General features: G+C 45.7%; 1 protein-coding gene across 1 annotated transcript; it reads right to left on the bottom strand.

Annotated features, from left to right (window-relative positions):
• Positions 1–2,876: 2,876 nt before the first annotated feature.
• CHAF1B (chromatin assembly factor 1 subunit B) lies at positions 2,877–15,124 on the bottom strand. Its single transcript, XM_068179518.1, has 14 exons — positions 15,051–15,124; positions 14,468–14,598; positions 12,430–12,562; positions 12,191–12,308; positions 11,689–11,792; positions 10,719–10,815; positions 9,097–9,181; positions 8,024–8,117; positions 6,966–7,035; positions 6,778–6,869; positions 5,637–5,799; positions 4,944–5,396; positions 4,118–4,209; positions 2,877–3,740 (listed from the first exon to the last, which is right to left on the bottom strand). The coding sequence occupies exons 2-14, from the start codon at positions 14,591–14,593 to the stop codon at positions 3,628–3,630; spliced, it is 1,740 nt and encodes a 579-aa protein (XP_068035619.1). The 5' UTR covers positions 14,594–14,598; positions 15,051–15,124; the 3' UTR covers positions 2,877–3,627.
• Positions 15,125–16,239: the final 1,115 nt, after the last annotated feature.

Here is a 16,239-nt window from a genome sequence, read left to right as displayed (position 1 = left end):
CACCTCCTCCAGGCACTGAACGCTCTTCCCTTGCTGGACTTTTCTCCCAAACCCCAAATCCATGCCAGCCTCTCCATAAATGCTGCCAGGAGCTCTGTGGGTTGTTCCCACAGCCAGAGGTTCTGCTGGATGTGCAATCCTGGCAATCTGTGTCCCCTCAGCCCACAGCTAATCCAAGATCTGTTGCTTGGGCCCTCCGTGGTGCCAGTTCCTCCTGGAAAAGCCTCTGGATTCACTGAGTAGGAGAGGCCGTGCTCTGTTCATGACTGAAGTCGTCCTGCTGTGTTTTCCTCTTCCCTCTAAAACCCTGTTTGCTTCTTCAGCACGTGGAAAGAAGCTTGAAATTAACAGTTTGTAGAACAAAAATAAGAGAGGATGAAAAATGTCTGGAAGGATGAAGTCTGGAGTAGAGAGGAGTTTGCTTTGCTTTAGGGAATGCTGTCACCTGCTGGCAGGAGAGTAAGAAATTGGAGTTTTGTGGGAAAAAAACCATCCCAGAGAGGGAAAAAAAACCCACAAAAAACCTCTCAAGTAAAACCCAGCCTGGGAAATGGGTTGATCTTGGGAAAGAAGAATCCTCACTGGGCTCAGCGTCCTGCACAGGAATTCCCAAAGACACCAAACTCCCTCTCAGCTCCCCTCCCACCCACTCCTTCTCCTCAAACACATTTTGTCTCCTCCTGCAGCCTCTGCACATCCCAGCTCCAGTTCCCCCATCCCTGTCCCTTCTCCTCTCCCAGCCACCTCCATTTCCATGGACACCCCTCCTCCTTTTCAACAATTTCCACGTGGCCAGAGAAAATGAGGAGCTCCCACAGGGCAGGAACATCTCACACCTGCCTGAATTCCACCATTTCCACTTTTCACAGGGAGCACAGAGAGATTTGGGACTGCCAAAAATTGTCCCTGTGCTGGGCACTCAAGGGCTGTGGTCAGTTTAGGAAAAAATCAGGAAAAATTTGTTCCTGGAAAAGGAAAGATGCCCAGGGAAGTGGTGGAATCACATCCCTCATGGCATTTAATTCCTGACATTTTGTTAGCACATAATTCATCTGCCCCTTCTTCAGGATCCTGCAACTGCCAGAGCAGAAAACACCCAGAGATCCCTGAAAAGTCTTTTTTTTTTATTAATTTGATGGTATTTATGTTTTATATTCTATTTATTTTAATATATTATTTGTATTTTTATCGATTGTATTATTTATATGTCTTTATTTGCTAACAAAGTTCATATAAACAAAGGGAATATGCAGACAAAATGCAGAATCTGTTTGGAATCCACGGGCAAGGATCAGGCAAATTTTGACCAGAAGGCAGTGGTTAATTAATGCCAAGAGAAATTAATATTGACAGCTGGGTAGCTAAAAAGTAAAACTTCAACAGCACAGGAGCACAAGGTCTGGCTGTTTAAAAATTAACCATTATTACACAGCAAAAAGTCTTTTCAGGAGCAAGACAATCATGAATCCTCACTCAGCTAAAAAGTTACAAAATCTGTTTGAAACCCATCTGAAAAACTGCAAATTCTATTTTAAGCCCGTCTGAAAAACTGCAAAATCCAGCTGAAATCCATCTGAAAAACTGCAAATTCTATTTGAAATGAAGCCCATCTAAAAAACTGCAAAATCCACCTGAAACCCATCTGAAAAACTGCAAATTCTATTTGAAATCAAGCCCATCTAAAAAACTGCAAAATCCACCTGAAACCCATCTGAAAAATTGCAAATTCTATTTGAAATTAAGCCCATCCAAAAACCTGCAAAATCCACCTGAAACCCATCTGAAAAATTGCAAAATCTATTTGAAATCCACCTGAAAAATTGCAAATTCTATTCGAAACCCACCTGAAAAACTGCAAAATCCACTTGAAAGCCATCTGAAAAATTGCAAATTCTATTTGAAATTAATAACCCACCTGAGAAGCTGCAAATTCTCTTTGAAAGCCCTGGTGCAGTTACCTCTCCGTCCCTGTGGAACAAGGCCTGCCCAGTTCAGTGGCTCACAGAAATATTTGGATTTTAAGGTGGATGTCCATGTGGTTTTTTGAGGAGCACGAGATCCTCATGATTTTAACCTCATGGCAAAGTGGTTTTTGATGGAGAATTTGCTTAATTCTTAATTCTGAGATGATGCACAGGGCTCCCCTGTCCACAGAAAGATGCTGAAGACACCCATGGAGAAGCTGGAGCTGCCTGTGGCATTTCAGGATGATCATCTTGCATCTTCCAACTGAGAAATTCTCTCAAGGCATGGACATTTTCCTCAGGCAACTATAAAATGTATTCTAGAAGGAAATAAAACCAATTTTTTTTTTTTTGAGGGAATGGATAGATCTAAAAAACTGCAGAATAAGGCCACAGAAATCATCTCTTAAAAGATTTCATGAATCCTCACCCAGCTAAAAAGTTACAAAATCTGTTTGAAACCCATCTGAAAAATTGCAAAATCCACTTGAAACCAATCTAAAAAATTGCAAACTCCATTTGAAACCCATCTGGAAAATTGCAAAATCCACTTGAAACCAATCTAAAAAATTGCAAACTCCATTTGAAACCCATCTGGAAAATTGCAAAATCCACTTGAAACCCAAGAAATGTAAGAATTCTCTCTCTGTAATTCTTCACTAGAAGAAAACCCAGCTTTAATTAAGTTTAGTGAAGATCCATCCTCATCACAGTGAGAAAACAAAGTTTCCTACAACGTTTTGATTAATTGTTGAAATTTAATTGGAGGCAAGAGTTCATTTGCCTGAAGGACTGACAGAGGTGTTTGATAATATTTCCTCCCTGTGAGACTTTTGTGAGTCACTTCTGGAACATTTGTGTTTCTGCTTTTATGAAGTACTAAATGCTAAAAAGAAATTTTAGGTGTAGAAGTTTCCCATCCACTGGATTGTGTTTTATTGGCTAAGGGAGTTAAGTTGGGGAAAAAGGAAAGGGGAAATTTCAATGTACACACTCAAATCCTGCTGCCTCAGGAAAATTTCACACCTGCATTTCTTTTTTAAGTCCAGAAATTAAACAAGAAGAACTTTCTGCCGTTTCATTCTTCCAGCAGCTCTTCAGAGGATTTCTTCCTTTTGCTTCCTTGTTTCTTGCAGTTAAATCTTCCCATTTCTGCTTCCACATCCCAGTCCTGAGCTTTGCTGCTGAATTCAGAGTGAATCAGCTCCACCCCACAGCTACTGGGGAGCATCATTTTACACCAGAAATAAACCAAAATGCTGGAATGACACAATTTCCTCTTTTTTTAGGTCTTGAACCACATCAAATCTTACGAATTCATTCAATTCTTTTGGCCAGACAGTTACTGGAAGACATAATGCTTTCTAAACATAGATTTGGGGACTCTGATGGAGACTCACAGCTTACTGGATGGATGTTTAATCCCCAGAGTTCCCTGATTTCCTTATTCTTGACATCACTTCCCAACTATTTCTCCTGTTGCAGGACCACATTCCTGAAACCTGGGTCTTCTACTGGCAGTTTCTTCACAGAAATGTTGATGTTTCTACATCAAACATGCACAGGGAGCTTGGACTGGGAACTGAGGATTGAATTTTTGCACAAAGAAATGCACTCAGACGTGGCTGCTTTGACTTCAGGCTGTGAAGGGCCTGCCCAGCCTTTATTTGTTGGACTCACAGCTGGTTTGGTCTCCAGGAAGGGACAATTCCTCAGTCCTGGCACGTTTTGGTGCTGGGGGAACTTGGAGGCTCTCATCAGATGGCAATGGCTTCTCTGGAAGAAGCAGACAAGAAAATAATTTCAAATGAATAAATTCAGATTAAAAAAAAACCCCAACCCTGGTCTGAGAGTGTCCAGCACCTGGAACAAGGATAAGATGGAAGCACAAAAGTCTTTAAAAGCTGGAGAACATCACACCCATGAATTTATCCTTGGTTTCACTGCTATAAAACTGTGGGGACAGTCACCATCAGCTGCCCCAGAGCAGGGAGAACACATCTGATATTGCTCAAAGCACCTCTCAGACACATCAAAACAATGAAGCTTTAGGATTTGTAATTAGAGTGAGGAGCTTTTTACAATATAAATCTATAATGGAAAAATTTGACTGGGAAGAGACTTGGCTGGTGTTAAGAGCTACAAAAACTCACCATGCTCCTGTTCTGAGGAAGGAGGGATGGGGGCTGGGTCTGGATATGCAGAGGTTGGGGTGTCTGGCTTCAAGGAAATCAAGTTTATTCTCCTTTAAAAGAGCAGAAACAGTTACATTGCTTTACAGATATCCCTTCCACGAGTATTCCACTTCAAGATTTCATTCATATAGAATCACTTAACTGCACAGGTAGCTCAGATATATTTTACTGCACATTTTCCCTTCTTTTTACAAGCTGAATGGAGCATTATCCACTTCCAACCCCCTGCCATGGGCAGGGCCACCGTCCACTGGAGCAGAGTGCTCAGAGCCCCAGTAAAATCAATACCTGGATTACTGGCAATTTCTAACAAATGAGATCTTTTAGGAAGTCACCTCATCAATGTTTTAAGTCCCACACTGAGTGCCTGGCTAGACTTGCACGCTTCTTAAAATATTCCTTGGCAGAAGGGTGTTTAAACAGTTCTTGGCAGCTGAAGGCTTCAGGTGCCATTTTTGTGCAGAAAACTGGACCTGAAGACAGAATCACAGAATATTCTGAGCTGAAGAGATCCAAGAGGATCAAAGTCCACCTCCTGGTCAAGACACACCTTTTGTGGCGAAGGCTCAGGTGGATTTGCTGCCTCAGATTTCAGGCAGAAACCTTAAAACTCCACATTTTGACCTCTCATTTGCAGCACAACAAAGAAACTCCACATCAAGAGAGCTTCCACTCAGAGCCAGGGCTGGGAATTTGTGTGCAAAGCTCAGCCTTTAAATGCAGCACAAGCACAGCCTGTCTTGGCCCCTGCATTTACCACTGGAAGGGGCACCAGGAATCTCACCTGGGTGTTTTGAAACAGGACTGCAGAGTGGTGAGGGTCACCCTCCTGGGCTGGGGGGCTCTGCTGCTCTGGGTGCCTGCCTGGCTGCTTCTCCTCTCCTCTGAGGATGGCACTGGAGTGGTTTTGATGCCCACAGGGGTGGAAGGGGATGGCACTGGAGTGGTTTTGATGCCCACAGGGGTGGAAGGCAGCTCCTTCCCAGCAGTGCTGGGAGTTCGGGGTTGCAGTGGGGGATCCTTGCTGGGAGGGGTCCCCTCTGCCAGTTTGGAGCCTGGGGAAATCACTTTGTGGGATTGGCTCTTCTTGGCTTTCTTGTCTGCTGCTGCTCCAGGAGTCCTGGCGTGGATCTGGGGCTTTTCCTTCAGGGGCACTCCCAGCTCATCCTCCTCGAAGGTGACGAAGGAGCAGTACCCGTCCGTGGAGGAAATGGCCAGGAAGGACCCATCACTGGACCTGTTTGGGATTTATTTTTTCCATTAAAGGCCAAGATTTTCCTTCAACCAACTGATTAAGAGCCATAATTCTCTAATTTACAGAGCAAACAGGGATGGATTGCTGCTCAGACACTGAGTGACCATGTGTGTGGCATAAATGAAATATAAACCCAAGGCAAGACTCAAATGCTGTGCAGAAGTGGACATGGGAAAAGGACATTTCCCCATCACAATAAATCTTAGGAATACAATTCCTTACCATGAAATGTCACTCAGGGTGTGGTAATGGATGTTGGAGACATAACCAAAGGGGAAGGACTGCTCAGTGTCATAAAAAAGCACAGAATCTTCTGAAGCAACAGCAAACACCAATCGATAGGGGAGGTTGAACAGGGCAGGGGGGGATTTGGGACTGATTTCATCTGCAAAGAAATGAACAGTGAGAATTCTCTTCTATTTACTGCAAGACAGTGACTGCTCTTAGCCTTAATTTAAGTAAAATTACATCATCAATCAGTATAAACACTGAGCAGACAGCTCTTGCATAAAATGTAAAATTTAACATTCCTGTTGTCTGAAATTGACTCTTTATTTTCTTAGTTGAAAAAAAAATTGGCACCTTTCTCCCTCTGGATTGCTACTGTTTTGTTTTGTAAATTTTTCCCTTTATTTTCCAGCTGGAATTTTTCAGCATATTTATAAGAACTTTAATATTAAAGTCTCCCTTTAAAGGAGCTATGGAGACCAACTGCAGACCCTCATTTCCTTCCTTTGCAACACCATGGATATAAAATTATGATGGAAATAGAACAGGTAAATCCTGTAAGGAATACTACAAATTTAACCTTTAAAGAAAGGAGCCAAGCTCTGCCTTTCCACCTGAGTAATGTCAGTCTTGCTAAAATATAAACACTCCTGGACCCACAATAAAGCTAGATTAAATAAATAAAAAATAAATTCTTGTGCAACTTCACAAAATCCTGTCCCCAGCTCAGAATTCCTGCTCTCCTCAGTAACACCAGCACTGTTTCCTTGAATAAACACCAGTGGTTGTAGCAAACTATTCCAAGTCCCTGTGATGTGGGCAGTTGAGACTAACAGGAATTATTTCCCTGCATTGCTCCTCTGGTGCTCAACCAGGTTATTTCTTTTGAACACAAAATGGTTAACAGCTCAAGGAAAATATTTCACAGTGTTCCTGCAGGCTGAGAGGCCAAGGAACATTATTTCACTCTACCAAAAGCAACTCATGAGGGACTTGGGGTGAACTCAGGGCCTCAGAGTCAGGAAACAGCTTCTCAGCACTGTCTTTTAGAGGATTGCTGAAAGGCTGGGGCATAAAATAATGACCAGCCCCATCTTTTCCCAAATTTGTTCCCACTCCCTGAAGCTTCCCATACCTTTAGCAGAGGCTCCTCTCAGCTCAAAGTACACAGGACAGCAGCGAACAGCCAGAGTGCCCTTGCCAGGACAGGGCAGGTGACCCACGGGCCTTTCAGAGAGAGCCACGAGTTCAGAAAACACATTTGCACTATTTGAATTGTTTCTTTTTAAATCCAAACAGATTTTTATCCGACTAAACCCCTACCTTTTAAGATTGTTTCTGGAGAAAACATAGGTGGTGTTTGTAACGTTCTCTCCTGATTCCACGCAGCCAGCTGCAAAAACAAAGCTTCCAACATTACTCATCACCTCAGAGAGCTCTGAGCACACACCTTGTGTCCACAAACATTCCAATTCCTGGGAATTAGCCTTCTCCATAAATACCCTAATTCCCAGGAATTAGGCTTGTCGGCTGGGGAAAAGCTGAATACATCTTAAAAAGGCATCCCAAATATTTATTTAGTGCTGGTTTTGCTTCCCTTATACATTTCCCCTCTTCAAAGCTGCTTTCTGATGTTGCCAGACGTCAATAAAAGCAGGGTTTGGACGGGCACACACTGATCCCTCATTGCAGGGCTGTTTTTACTCTGAATGCAGAATGTTCTGAGCGAAGGACAGAGTGAAAAAAAATACCCACTCATTATCTTTCATTTCTATCTTAAGACTTCTGGTGTTGCAATTTATTCAGCAAAAATGCCATAAATAGCACTTTTATCACAGGAGAAAGTTGATGTTGTGGATTGTTAATGGAGAGTATTGTGGAGTTTTTATTTTCTTCAATAGGGAGAACGAGGAATGGCTTAATTAGGATAAATCAGCATCCTTGAGATGCAGGAAATATTAAGGAACATTCAAATTAGGATATAACAGATGGAGGGAGCTGGAAAGGGGCTCAGCCTGAAGGAGGCTTAGGGGGACCTTGTGGCTCTGCACAGCTCCTGCCAGGAGGAGACAGCTGTGGGGATCAGGCTCTGCTCCCAGGGAACAGAGACAGGAGGAGAGGGAACGGCCTCAGGCTGGGCCAGGGCAGGTTTAAGCTGGATACTGGGAAAATTTCTTCCTTTAAAGGGTGCTCAGGCCTTGGCAGGGGCTGCCCAGGGAGCTTTGGAGTCCCCATCCCTGCAGGTGTCCAAGGAAGGCCTGGAGGTGGCACTCACTGCTCTGGGGACAAGGTGGGGATGGGTCACAGCTTGGATTCCAGGACCCTGGGGATGTTTTCCAACCTCAGTGACACAACCCAAGTCCCAGGAGATGTCCCCACACCTGGAGTGAGCAGATAGGAGCCATCAGGAGTGAAGCTGAGCCTGCGGAAGAACGACTTCATGCTGTCATCGTGGAACATCCGAAAGCTCCTTGCCTGCAAGACAGAAAACAGGATTGAGGAAAAGGCCAGGAATATGCCAGCTGCAATCCCAGGGACACAAAGCATCCAGTTGGACACTTCAGCCTGAAGGAACTTTTCCAATAAAACCTTTAAAAAGCCACGGCTCCTTCAAGCTTTCTAAAAATTCTTCACAGCTAAGAAAAATAATCCTTGATCCCTCTTGAGCTGCAAAGCAAAACACTCCCAGAGCTGTCACCTTAAACCAGCCATCAAAAAACAGTCATAACCTGGAGAACAACATTATTTAACACCCAGGGTTGCTCAGGCATCTCATTCTAACCCCAGGATTAGAGGTTAAAAGAGAACTTCTCCCATGGCAAAGTGCCTGCTCTCAGGCCTGTTCTTCAGTGTCTATAAAACTCTTACAAATATTTTTCCCCAAAAAGAAAAGCAGTGAATAGAAAGAATTAAGAAAGTTATAGCCAGGCTGGAGGTGTTATTTTACTATCACTTAAGGCTGTTTGGGAGGGGAAAAAAAGCTCTTTGTTTTCCCTCTTAGGGTTAGAATTTCCTAACTTATCCCTAATTCATATTTTTCTTCCAAATCTAACTACCTTCATGAAAATTCCAGGCTGTTAACTTTAAAATATTATTACTATTAACTTTAAAATATCATTACTATTATAACACCTATCACATCCATTAATAAACTCCCAGCTAATGCCAAGCATGTTTGAAGTTTTTCCTATTAAGAACTGTTTTCTCCACACTATTTTTAAGTTTTACAACTGAAGGATTGTGTTACTGCTTTCATCAGCAAGAAATTTTGGGGATGTAGTTTCAGGGTGATGATGGGGAGAGTGGATGAGCTTGAAGGACTCTTCCAACCTTGCCGATTCTACAAGACGGGAATTATTTGAATGGAAAATATTTGATCCTTTGGTTTCATGGAACAGGAAGTTCAGATAAAAGAGCCCCCAGCAGAGTTTCCAGCCCCAGCAGAACCCCGTACCTCTCCTTCAGCTCCCGACCCCGATGGCATCTTGGTGACATTGAAGGCCACTCGCTTGGTTTGGGTGCTGTAAACTCGCAGGACCCTGTGTGGGAGAGCAGTCAGCCAGCAGGGAATCATGGAATGCTTTGGGTTGGAAGGGACATGAAAAATCAGCCATTTCTGCCAAGGCAGGGACACCTCCCACTGTCCCAGGCTGCTCCCAGCCCCAGTGTCCAGCCTGGCCTTGGGCACTGCCAGGGATCCAGGGGCAGCCCCAGCTGCTCTGGGAATTCCATCCCAGCCCCTGCCCACCCTGCCAGGGAACAATTCCCAATTCCCAATCTCCCATCCAGCCCTGCCCTCTGGCACTGGGAGCCATTCCCTGGCTCCTGTCCCTCCAGCCCTGAGGGAGCTGGGGGTGCTCAGCCTGGAGAAAAGGAGACTCAGGGGTGACCTCAGCGCTCTCCAGAGCTCCTGAAAGGTGGCTGTGGCCAGCTGGGGCTGGGCTCTTTCTCCAGGCAGCACTGACAGAGCCAGAGCACACAGCCTCGAGCTGCACCAAGGGAAATACAGGCTGGAGATCAGGAAAAGGTTTTCACAGAAAGGGTGATAAAGTTCTGGAGTGGCTGCCCGGGGAGGTGGTGCAGTCACCATCCCTGGGTGTGTTTAACAAAGCCTGGATGTGGCACTGGGTGCCAGGGTGGAGTTGAGGTGTTGGGGCTGGGTTGGACTCGATGGTCTTGGAGGTCTCTTCCAACCCAGTGATTCTGGAATTCTGTTAAATTGTCTCTCTCCAGGTTTCCTGGGCTCCTTCAGGCCCTGCAAGGCCACACTGAGTTCAGCCCAAAGCTCCTCCTCTCCAGGCTGAACAATCCCAGTTCTCCCAGGCTTTCCTGTGAACAGCTTTCTTTTACCCCAAGTTTCCCAAAAATGCCCCAGGGTCTCCCTTCTCAGCACCTCAAAATATAAATCTGGACCACTAATGAACCATTTAAAATACTCCTCACAGGACACCACCAGAGAGATGTGTTTTAATGACTAAAGAACCAATGAACCCCTTACAATACCTGGACTCCACAAGCTTTGGGAAGTTCCAGCACATGGATTTATGGAAGAATAAGGGAATTATGAAACAGGGAACAGCCAGGCTGTTCCTACCTGCACTGTGGCTTCCTCAAGAGTGGGAACTCCCCTTCAAAACAATTAACTACATCTCCATCAGTCATCTCATCATGGAATGCTTTGGGCTGGAAGGGACCTTAAGGATCATTTAATTCCACCCCTGCCTTGAGCAGGGACCTTCCACTGTCCCAGGCTGCTCCATCCCCAAGGATGAATTTATCAGCTCATAAACACAACCATGCAGCACTCTCTTAAGAGTATCAACAACGATCAATAACATCAAAACTTAATTCCTAAAGGAATACTCCTGCAGAGGTTTATTTGCTGCTAAGAGAGCCTGCAGGAATCATTGAGCACAAGCCAAAAAATTAACTAAAATATCATTTTACTTTCACATCAACCTGCTTACACAACAAAGTGAATAAAGCAGAACCTCATGTTTATCTGGCACACTTCCTTTTAATTCATCCTCCTGGACAAAGGAATATTCAGGAAAAACACTCAGTCCAACAGCTCACCTGTCACAACTCAGGGTTGCAATATACTGGCCTAGAGGATCCCAGGTTACTCCTTGGACATAACTCTTGTGCTCATTAAATATTGAAACTTTCTGTCCTGAAATTACAAACAGCTTTCAGATCATAAATTCCAATGTGTTTCCAAACATTTCAGACATCAAACAGGACAAAAGAAAAATGCTTCAAAACGTAGGAAAATAATTTTTTAAACATGAAGGTTTTCATTGGATGGTGGCTGATAAGAATATCAGCACAAGTTGTTTTAAAGTGCCAGTTTAAGGTTTGTTCATGACAAACTTATTAATTAATTAGAATTAATATTAGATTAATATCAGCAAAAGCAGGAGCTCTCTGACTCCAATGATGCTCCACAAGGGAAAGTCTCAGAGCCAAAACATTGATGAGACAAAGTCACAGAGAGTTTCAGAAATACTCTGTTGAATACTGGCCACAGGTGGGATTTTTCTATAATTTAAGTGTTGCTTTCTTGCAAAGAAATACCAGAAGCTGACGAGTTTCAAAATAAATAAATAGTTTTTCAAAAGGAAAGACACAAACAGAGCTCAGGCCATGCTGCACAACACCAAAAAGTGGAGTAAGGAATATACAAGATGTTTGTACAAGAGTTTTGGGGGGTAAAAAATGTGTGAAGTTATTTCCTAAACACTCCAAGGTGAACAGATTCCTCGGGTGTAAATTCTGTTGGCCTAAGAATATTTTATATCTATAAATAGAGGGGCCTAACCAACCCAGAAAAGCACACAGAACAACAACCACAAAAAAAGATGTTTCTCATTTTTTGGGGGGGAAATGCCATGAGGCACTTCCAACAGATCTGGAATTCCAAGGGATAACTGCAGCATTTACCTTTACTGACATCCCACATGACTGCTTTCTCATTTTGGGGGGGGAAATGCCATGAGGCACTTCCAACAGATCTGGAATTCCAAGGGATAACTGCAGCATTTACCTTTATTGACATCCCACATGATTGCTGTGTTATCCACAGAAGCAGATGCCATGAAATTTCCATCTGAGGTCCAACAAATATCATACACATCTTCCAAGTGGCCTCTAGAAGGCAGGAGAAACCAATTATTAATTTTAAAATTAAAAGCTATGTATGAAGATGAGTTTTATGAATTTTTAGGTTAAAAAAAATCAAGAGGCAAATAAAAACTTCTCCTGGTGCGTCAAGCAACTCTTCTCACATCAACCTCAGCAACTGCCAGGAACTGCTCCTTCAGCCCAAAGCCATTGTCCCTTGTCCTGTCACCACCTGATTATTTAAAATGTCCCTCTCCCTCTTTTTTCTGAGTCCCATTAACAGGGAGTTAAAAGGATTAATATCAGAGCAAACGAATTGCACACAGTGCTGGAATTCTACACAAACTGAAAAGTACACATGTTAAAAACCACTGAGAAAACAAAAGCACTGAAAAGAAAACCAAACTCACCAAATAATAAATTACCTCAAAGTTTTAATGACTGCCCAGTTCTCCTTGTTGAGCTGAGCTTCATCTTCATCCTGAAAAACCAACGGCTCCAGCTCTTTGCTGTCATTCAGCTTCCACAGCAAAATGACAGCATCTGTAGAAGAAACCAGAGCAAGCTGCTTTTATTTCCCACTCCCTTTTGCCCATTCAGGTGGATTTCATTTAGTTTAACTTCAAAATGATGCAGGATGAGATAGAGGAGGAGCAGCTCTCACCATCCCCTCCTGAGGCCAGGATCTCCCCGCTGGGAGAGAAGCGCACGACGTTCACGGCCTTGGTGTGGCGCGCCAGGTTGGACAGGAACTCCACGATGGCTTTTCCATCCGGGCCTTTCTCCACTTTCCAGATCTAGATAGGAGAGTGTTACAGCTTTCCAGGGCAAGATGGGATGTCACAGACTCATCAAGGTGGTAAGAGACCTCCAGGATCATCCAGTGCCACCAGCATCACCCCAAAGCCTGTCCCCAGGGGCCACATCCTGGCTCCTCCTGAGCACTCCCACAGACAGTGACTCCAAAACTCCCTGGGCAGCTCATCCGAAGGCCTGACCACTCTGCCAGGGAAATTTTCTTTCCTAAACTCCAACCTGAGCCTCCCCTGGTGCAATCTGAGGCCATTTCCTCTCCTCCCTTCCCTTGGTAATGCCTCAGGTTTAGTTTTTCTATTTTTCAGGTTCTGTGTTGCTTTAGTGTGTGGGTCTGGGCTTCATATCAGGGGATGGTGAGCTCTCTGCACAGAGCAGGGAGACAAAACAATTCCTGCTCCAGCTGGGCACCAAGGACAAATGATCCAAATCTCAGGCCCAAAAGCACAAACAACATGGGCTGGAGAGAGGAAAACAAGCAGGATGGGACTGCATGGGCTAAAGCTGGAATGGGACAATGAACTGCAATGTGCCAATGGAGCAGAGCTGATCCCAGTGAGAGCCCCCGGGAGCGCTCGTGCATTTTGAGACCATTTGGGTTCATCTTGGGTGGAGGCCTGGCTGGGCTCTGGTGCTGCCCAAGGTGCATCCATTGAGGCCTCCTAATAAATCCCTGCTTTATTCTTTAGCTCTGCCCAGCCTCTGCTCCAGCTCAGCCTTCCCAAGGCATCTGTTTCTGGTGACCACGAATCACTGGGACATGGCAAAAGAGCCTGACCCCACCTCACTCCACCCTCCTATCAGGAAGCAGATTGTATATCAAAGAAAACTTAAATTTTTCTAGCCCTAAAATATATATTAAAAAATCCCTGAAACATAGGCACCATCAGGGTAGAAGAGGTCCATTTGCCACTGAGGAAGGAGAAAGTTTTATCTGAGACAACTGGAATAAACTACTAGAGACTATTTATAAGAGTATGTAATAACAAGGGGGAGTGGCTTCAAACTAAGACAGTAGGTTCAGACTGAATATTAGGATGAAATTGTTCCCTGGGAGGTTGGAGAGAGGCTGGGATGGATTTCCCAGAGCATCTGTGGCTGCCCCTGGATCCCTGGCAGTGCCAAGGCCAGGTTGGACACTGGGGCTGGGAGCAGCCTGGGACAGTGGAAGGTGTCCCTGCCATGGCAGGGGTGGCAGTGGATGGGCTTTAAGTCCCCTTCCAACCCAAACCACCCTATAATTCTATAGACACCTGTACAATCTTACACTCTTTCCTGAAACCAGCCACTCCCCTTGGCATGTACCTGCCAGTAACCCAGTATTATGGATAATGAAACCAAGCCGGTATTTTGGATAACGAAACCAACCCGGTATTTCGGATAACGAAACCAACCCGGTATTTCGGATAACGAAACCAACCCGGTATTTCGGATAACGAAACCAACCCGGTATTTCGGATAACGAAACCAACCCGGTATTCTGGATAACGAAACCAACCCGGTATTTCGGATAACGAAACCAACCCGGTATTCTGGATAACGAAACCAACCCGGTATTCTGGATAACGAAACCAACCCGGTATTCTGGATAACGAAACCAACCCGGTATTTCGGATAACGAAACCAACCCGGTATTCTGGATAACGAAACCAGCCCGGTATTCTGGATAACGAAATCAACCCAGTATTTTGGATAACGAAACCAACCCGGTATTCTGGATAACGAAATCAACCCAGTATTTTGGATAACGAAACCAACCCGGTATTCTGGATAACGAAACCAACCCGGTATTCTGGATAACGAAACCAACCCGGTATTTCGGATAACGAAACCAACCCGGTATTCTGGATAACAAGCCTGCACAGGCTCCGGAGCCAGGTTTAGCTCACCCTCACGGCTGTGTCCACCCCTGCCGAGGCCAGGCGATTGATCCTCCCATCCGCCCCATGCTGGAAGTCCAAGCTGTAAACCGGCTCCTTATTATGCCACACTATTTCACACGTGATGACCTTCATGTTTCCTGGAGAAAACAGAACGAGCTCCACATCAATTCTTGCTCCTTCTGGCTCTGGCGGCCAAACTTCGTGCACATTTCCCAGGCACCGCTGGCAGAGCCTGGAATTGCACTGCAGTCATTGACAGGATGCTTTGAGGAAAGCTGTTTCTAAAAGTTGGCATTGTTATGGCTAAAGTTCCTGTTTGGGGATTGCAAGAGGGCGGTATCGAGCCCTGTGCATCGCTTTAAGACTCGACAGAAAAACTTTTTTTGGGGTAACAGCCCTGCCCGGAACCCAAACAACGAGCGGGCACGGGCGGCCCGGCGCGGGCAGGGGAAGGGCAGAGGCGCCGCTGGCCGCTCCCGGAGCCGCGGGGATCCGCAATCCCGCTCTCCAGACGGCGAGGATCCCCTAGTCCTAGTCCCCAGGGCCCCAGAACCCCAAATCCCGGCGCGGCTCCCCCCGCCGCCCTCACCTGCGGCCCGCCCGCGGCTCCCGCGCGCTCCCGCCTTCGCCCGCCCCGCGCATGCGCGCGCCCGCCCCGCGCGCCGCCTCAGGAGCCCTCGGGGGCTGCCGGAGGGGGAAAAAAAAAACCCGCAAAAACATCAGAATAAACCTAAAATGAAAAAAAAGCCCAATGCTTGCACTTCCTCAAAAGAGTCTTCGTTTCGTTTTGTTTTGTTTTGTTTTGTTTTGTTTTGTTTTGTTTTGTTTTGTGTTGTTTTGTTTTAATTTCACAGGCATTGCTGTGCTTGACTGGTGTAAATATATAAAAGTCTCAATGGGCAATGTGCCTCCAAACTTCCCAAAAACATACTAATAATGGCAAATTACATCGTGAGGAAACGGCTTCTGCGTTCACTTCTTGCCTAAAGGAAGAAGAGCCTCTTCGCTTGGGAGAGGGGGAGGTTGAAGCCCAGAACGGGGCAGACGCCGCACGGCCTCACACAGCGGGGGCGGGAGCAGCAGAGGGCAAGGGAAGATTAATTCTACAGCACGGAACCATGGAATGCTTTGGGTTGGAAGGGACCTTAAAGTGCCAGCCCTGCCATGGCAGGGACACCTCCCACTGTCCCGGGCTGCTCCAAGCCCCATCCAGCCTGACCTTGGGCACTGCCAGGGATCCACAGCTGCTCTGAGAATTCCATCCCAGCGCCTGCCCACCCTGCCAGGGAACAATTTCATCCTAATATTCAATCGAAACCGTCTCTTTTAGTTTGAAGTGATCCCCCCTTGTCCTGTCACTCCATCCCTTGGAAATCGTCTCTCTCCATCTTTCTTGTCACCTCCCTTCACCTCCTGGAAGGCCACAATGAGGTCACCCCAAAGCTTCTCTTCTCCAGGCTGAACAATCCCAGTTCTCTCAGCCTTCCATGGGAGAACTCTTAGTTGTCATCCCTGTGGCACAGCTCACTGTCATTGTCCTACTCTCTGGACAATCCTTGAATTCTGGAGTCTTCTCCTTGGGACAGCCCAAGGGCTACTTTGGCTCCACATTGTGCCAGATCCTTCCCAGCCCAGTGCTGTGCCGGTGCTCCATGGCAGGAGCCGCCCTGCCATGGTTCGGGGACACGGGGGCTGTGCCCTCCTGTGCCACCCTCATGGGGGACAATAACAGCCCGAGCCGGGGGTGTTGGGCTGCAGGAGAAGCCCAGGATGGGCTG

The sequence above is a fragment of the Anomalospiza imberbis genome, chromosome 2, assembly GCF_031753505.1.
Source record: "Anomalospiza imberbis isolate Cuckoo-Finch-1a 21T00152 chromosome 2, ASM3175350v1, whole genome shotgun sequence".
Lineage (NCBI taxonomy): Eukaryota > Metazoa > Chordata > Aves > Passeriformes > Viduidae > Anomalospiza > Anomalospiza imberbis.
This window is presented reverse-complemented; position numbering and strand designations above follow the sequence as displayed.

What these genes read in the sequence shown, in the direction of transcription:
- CHAF1B (XM_068179518.1), bottom strand. Translation starts at nt 14,593, where the DNA reads ATGAAGGTCATCACGTGTGAAATAGTGTGGCATAATAAGGAGCCGGTT. An exon ending in GAGAGGAGCCTCTGCTAAAG is followed by an intron (nt 5,800 to 6,777) that starts GTATGGGAAGCT and finishes ATTTCTTTGCAG; the next exon opens with ATGAAATCAGTCCCAAATCC. An exon ending in ACCCTGAGTGACATTTCATG is followed by an intron (nt 5,397 to 5,636) that starts GTAAGGAATTGT and finishes AATCCCAAACAG; the next exon opens with GTCCAGTGATGGGTCCTTCC.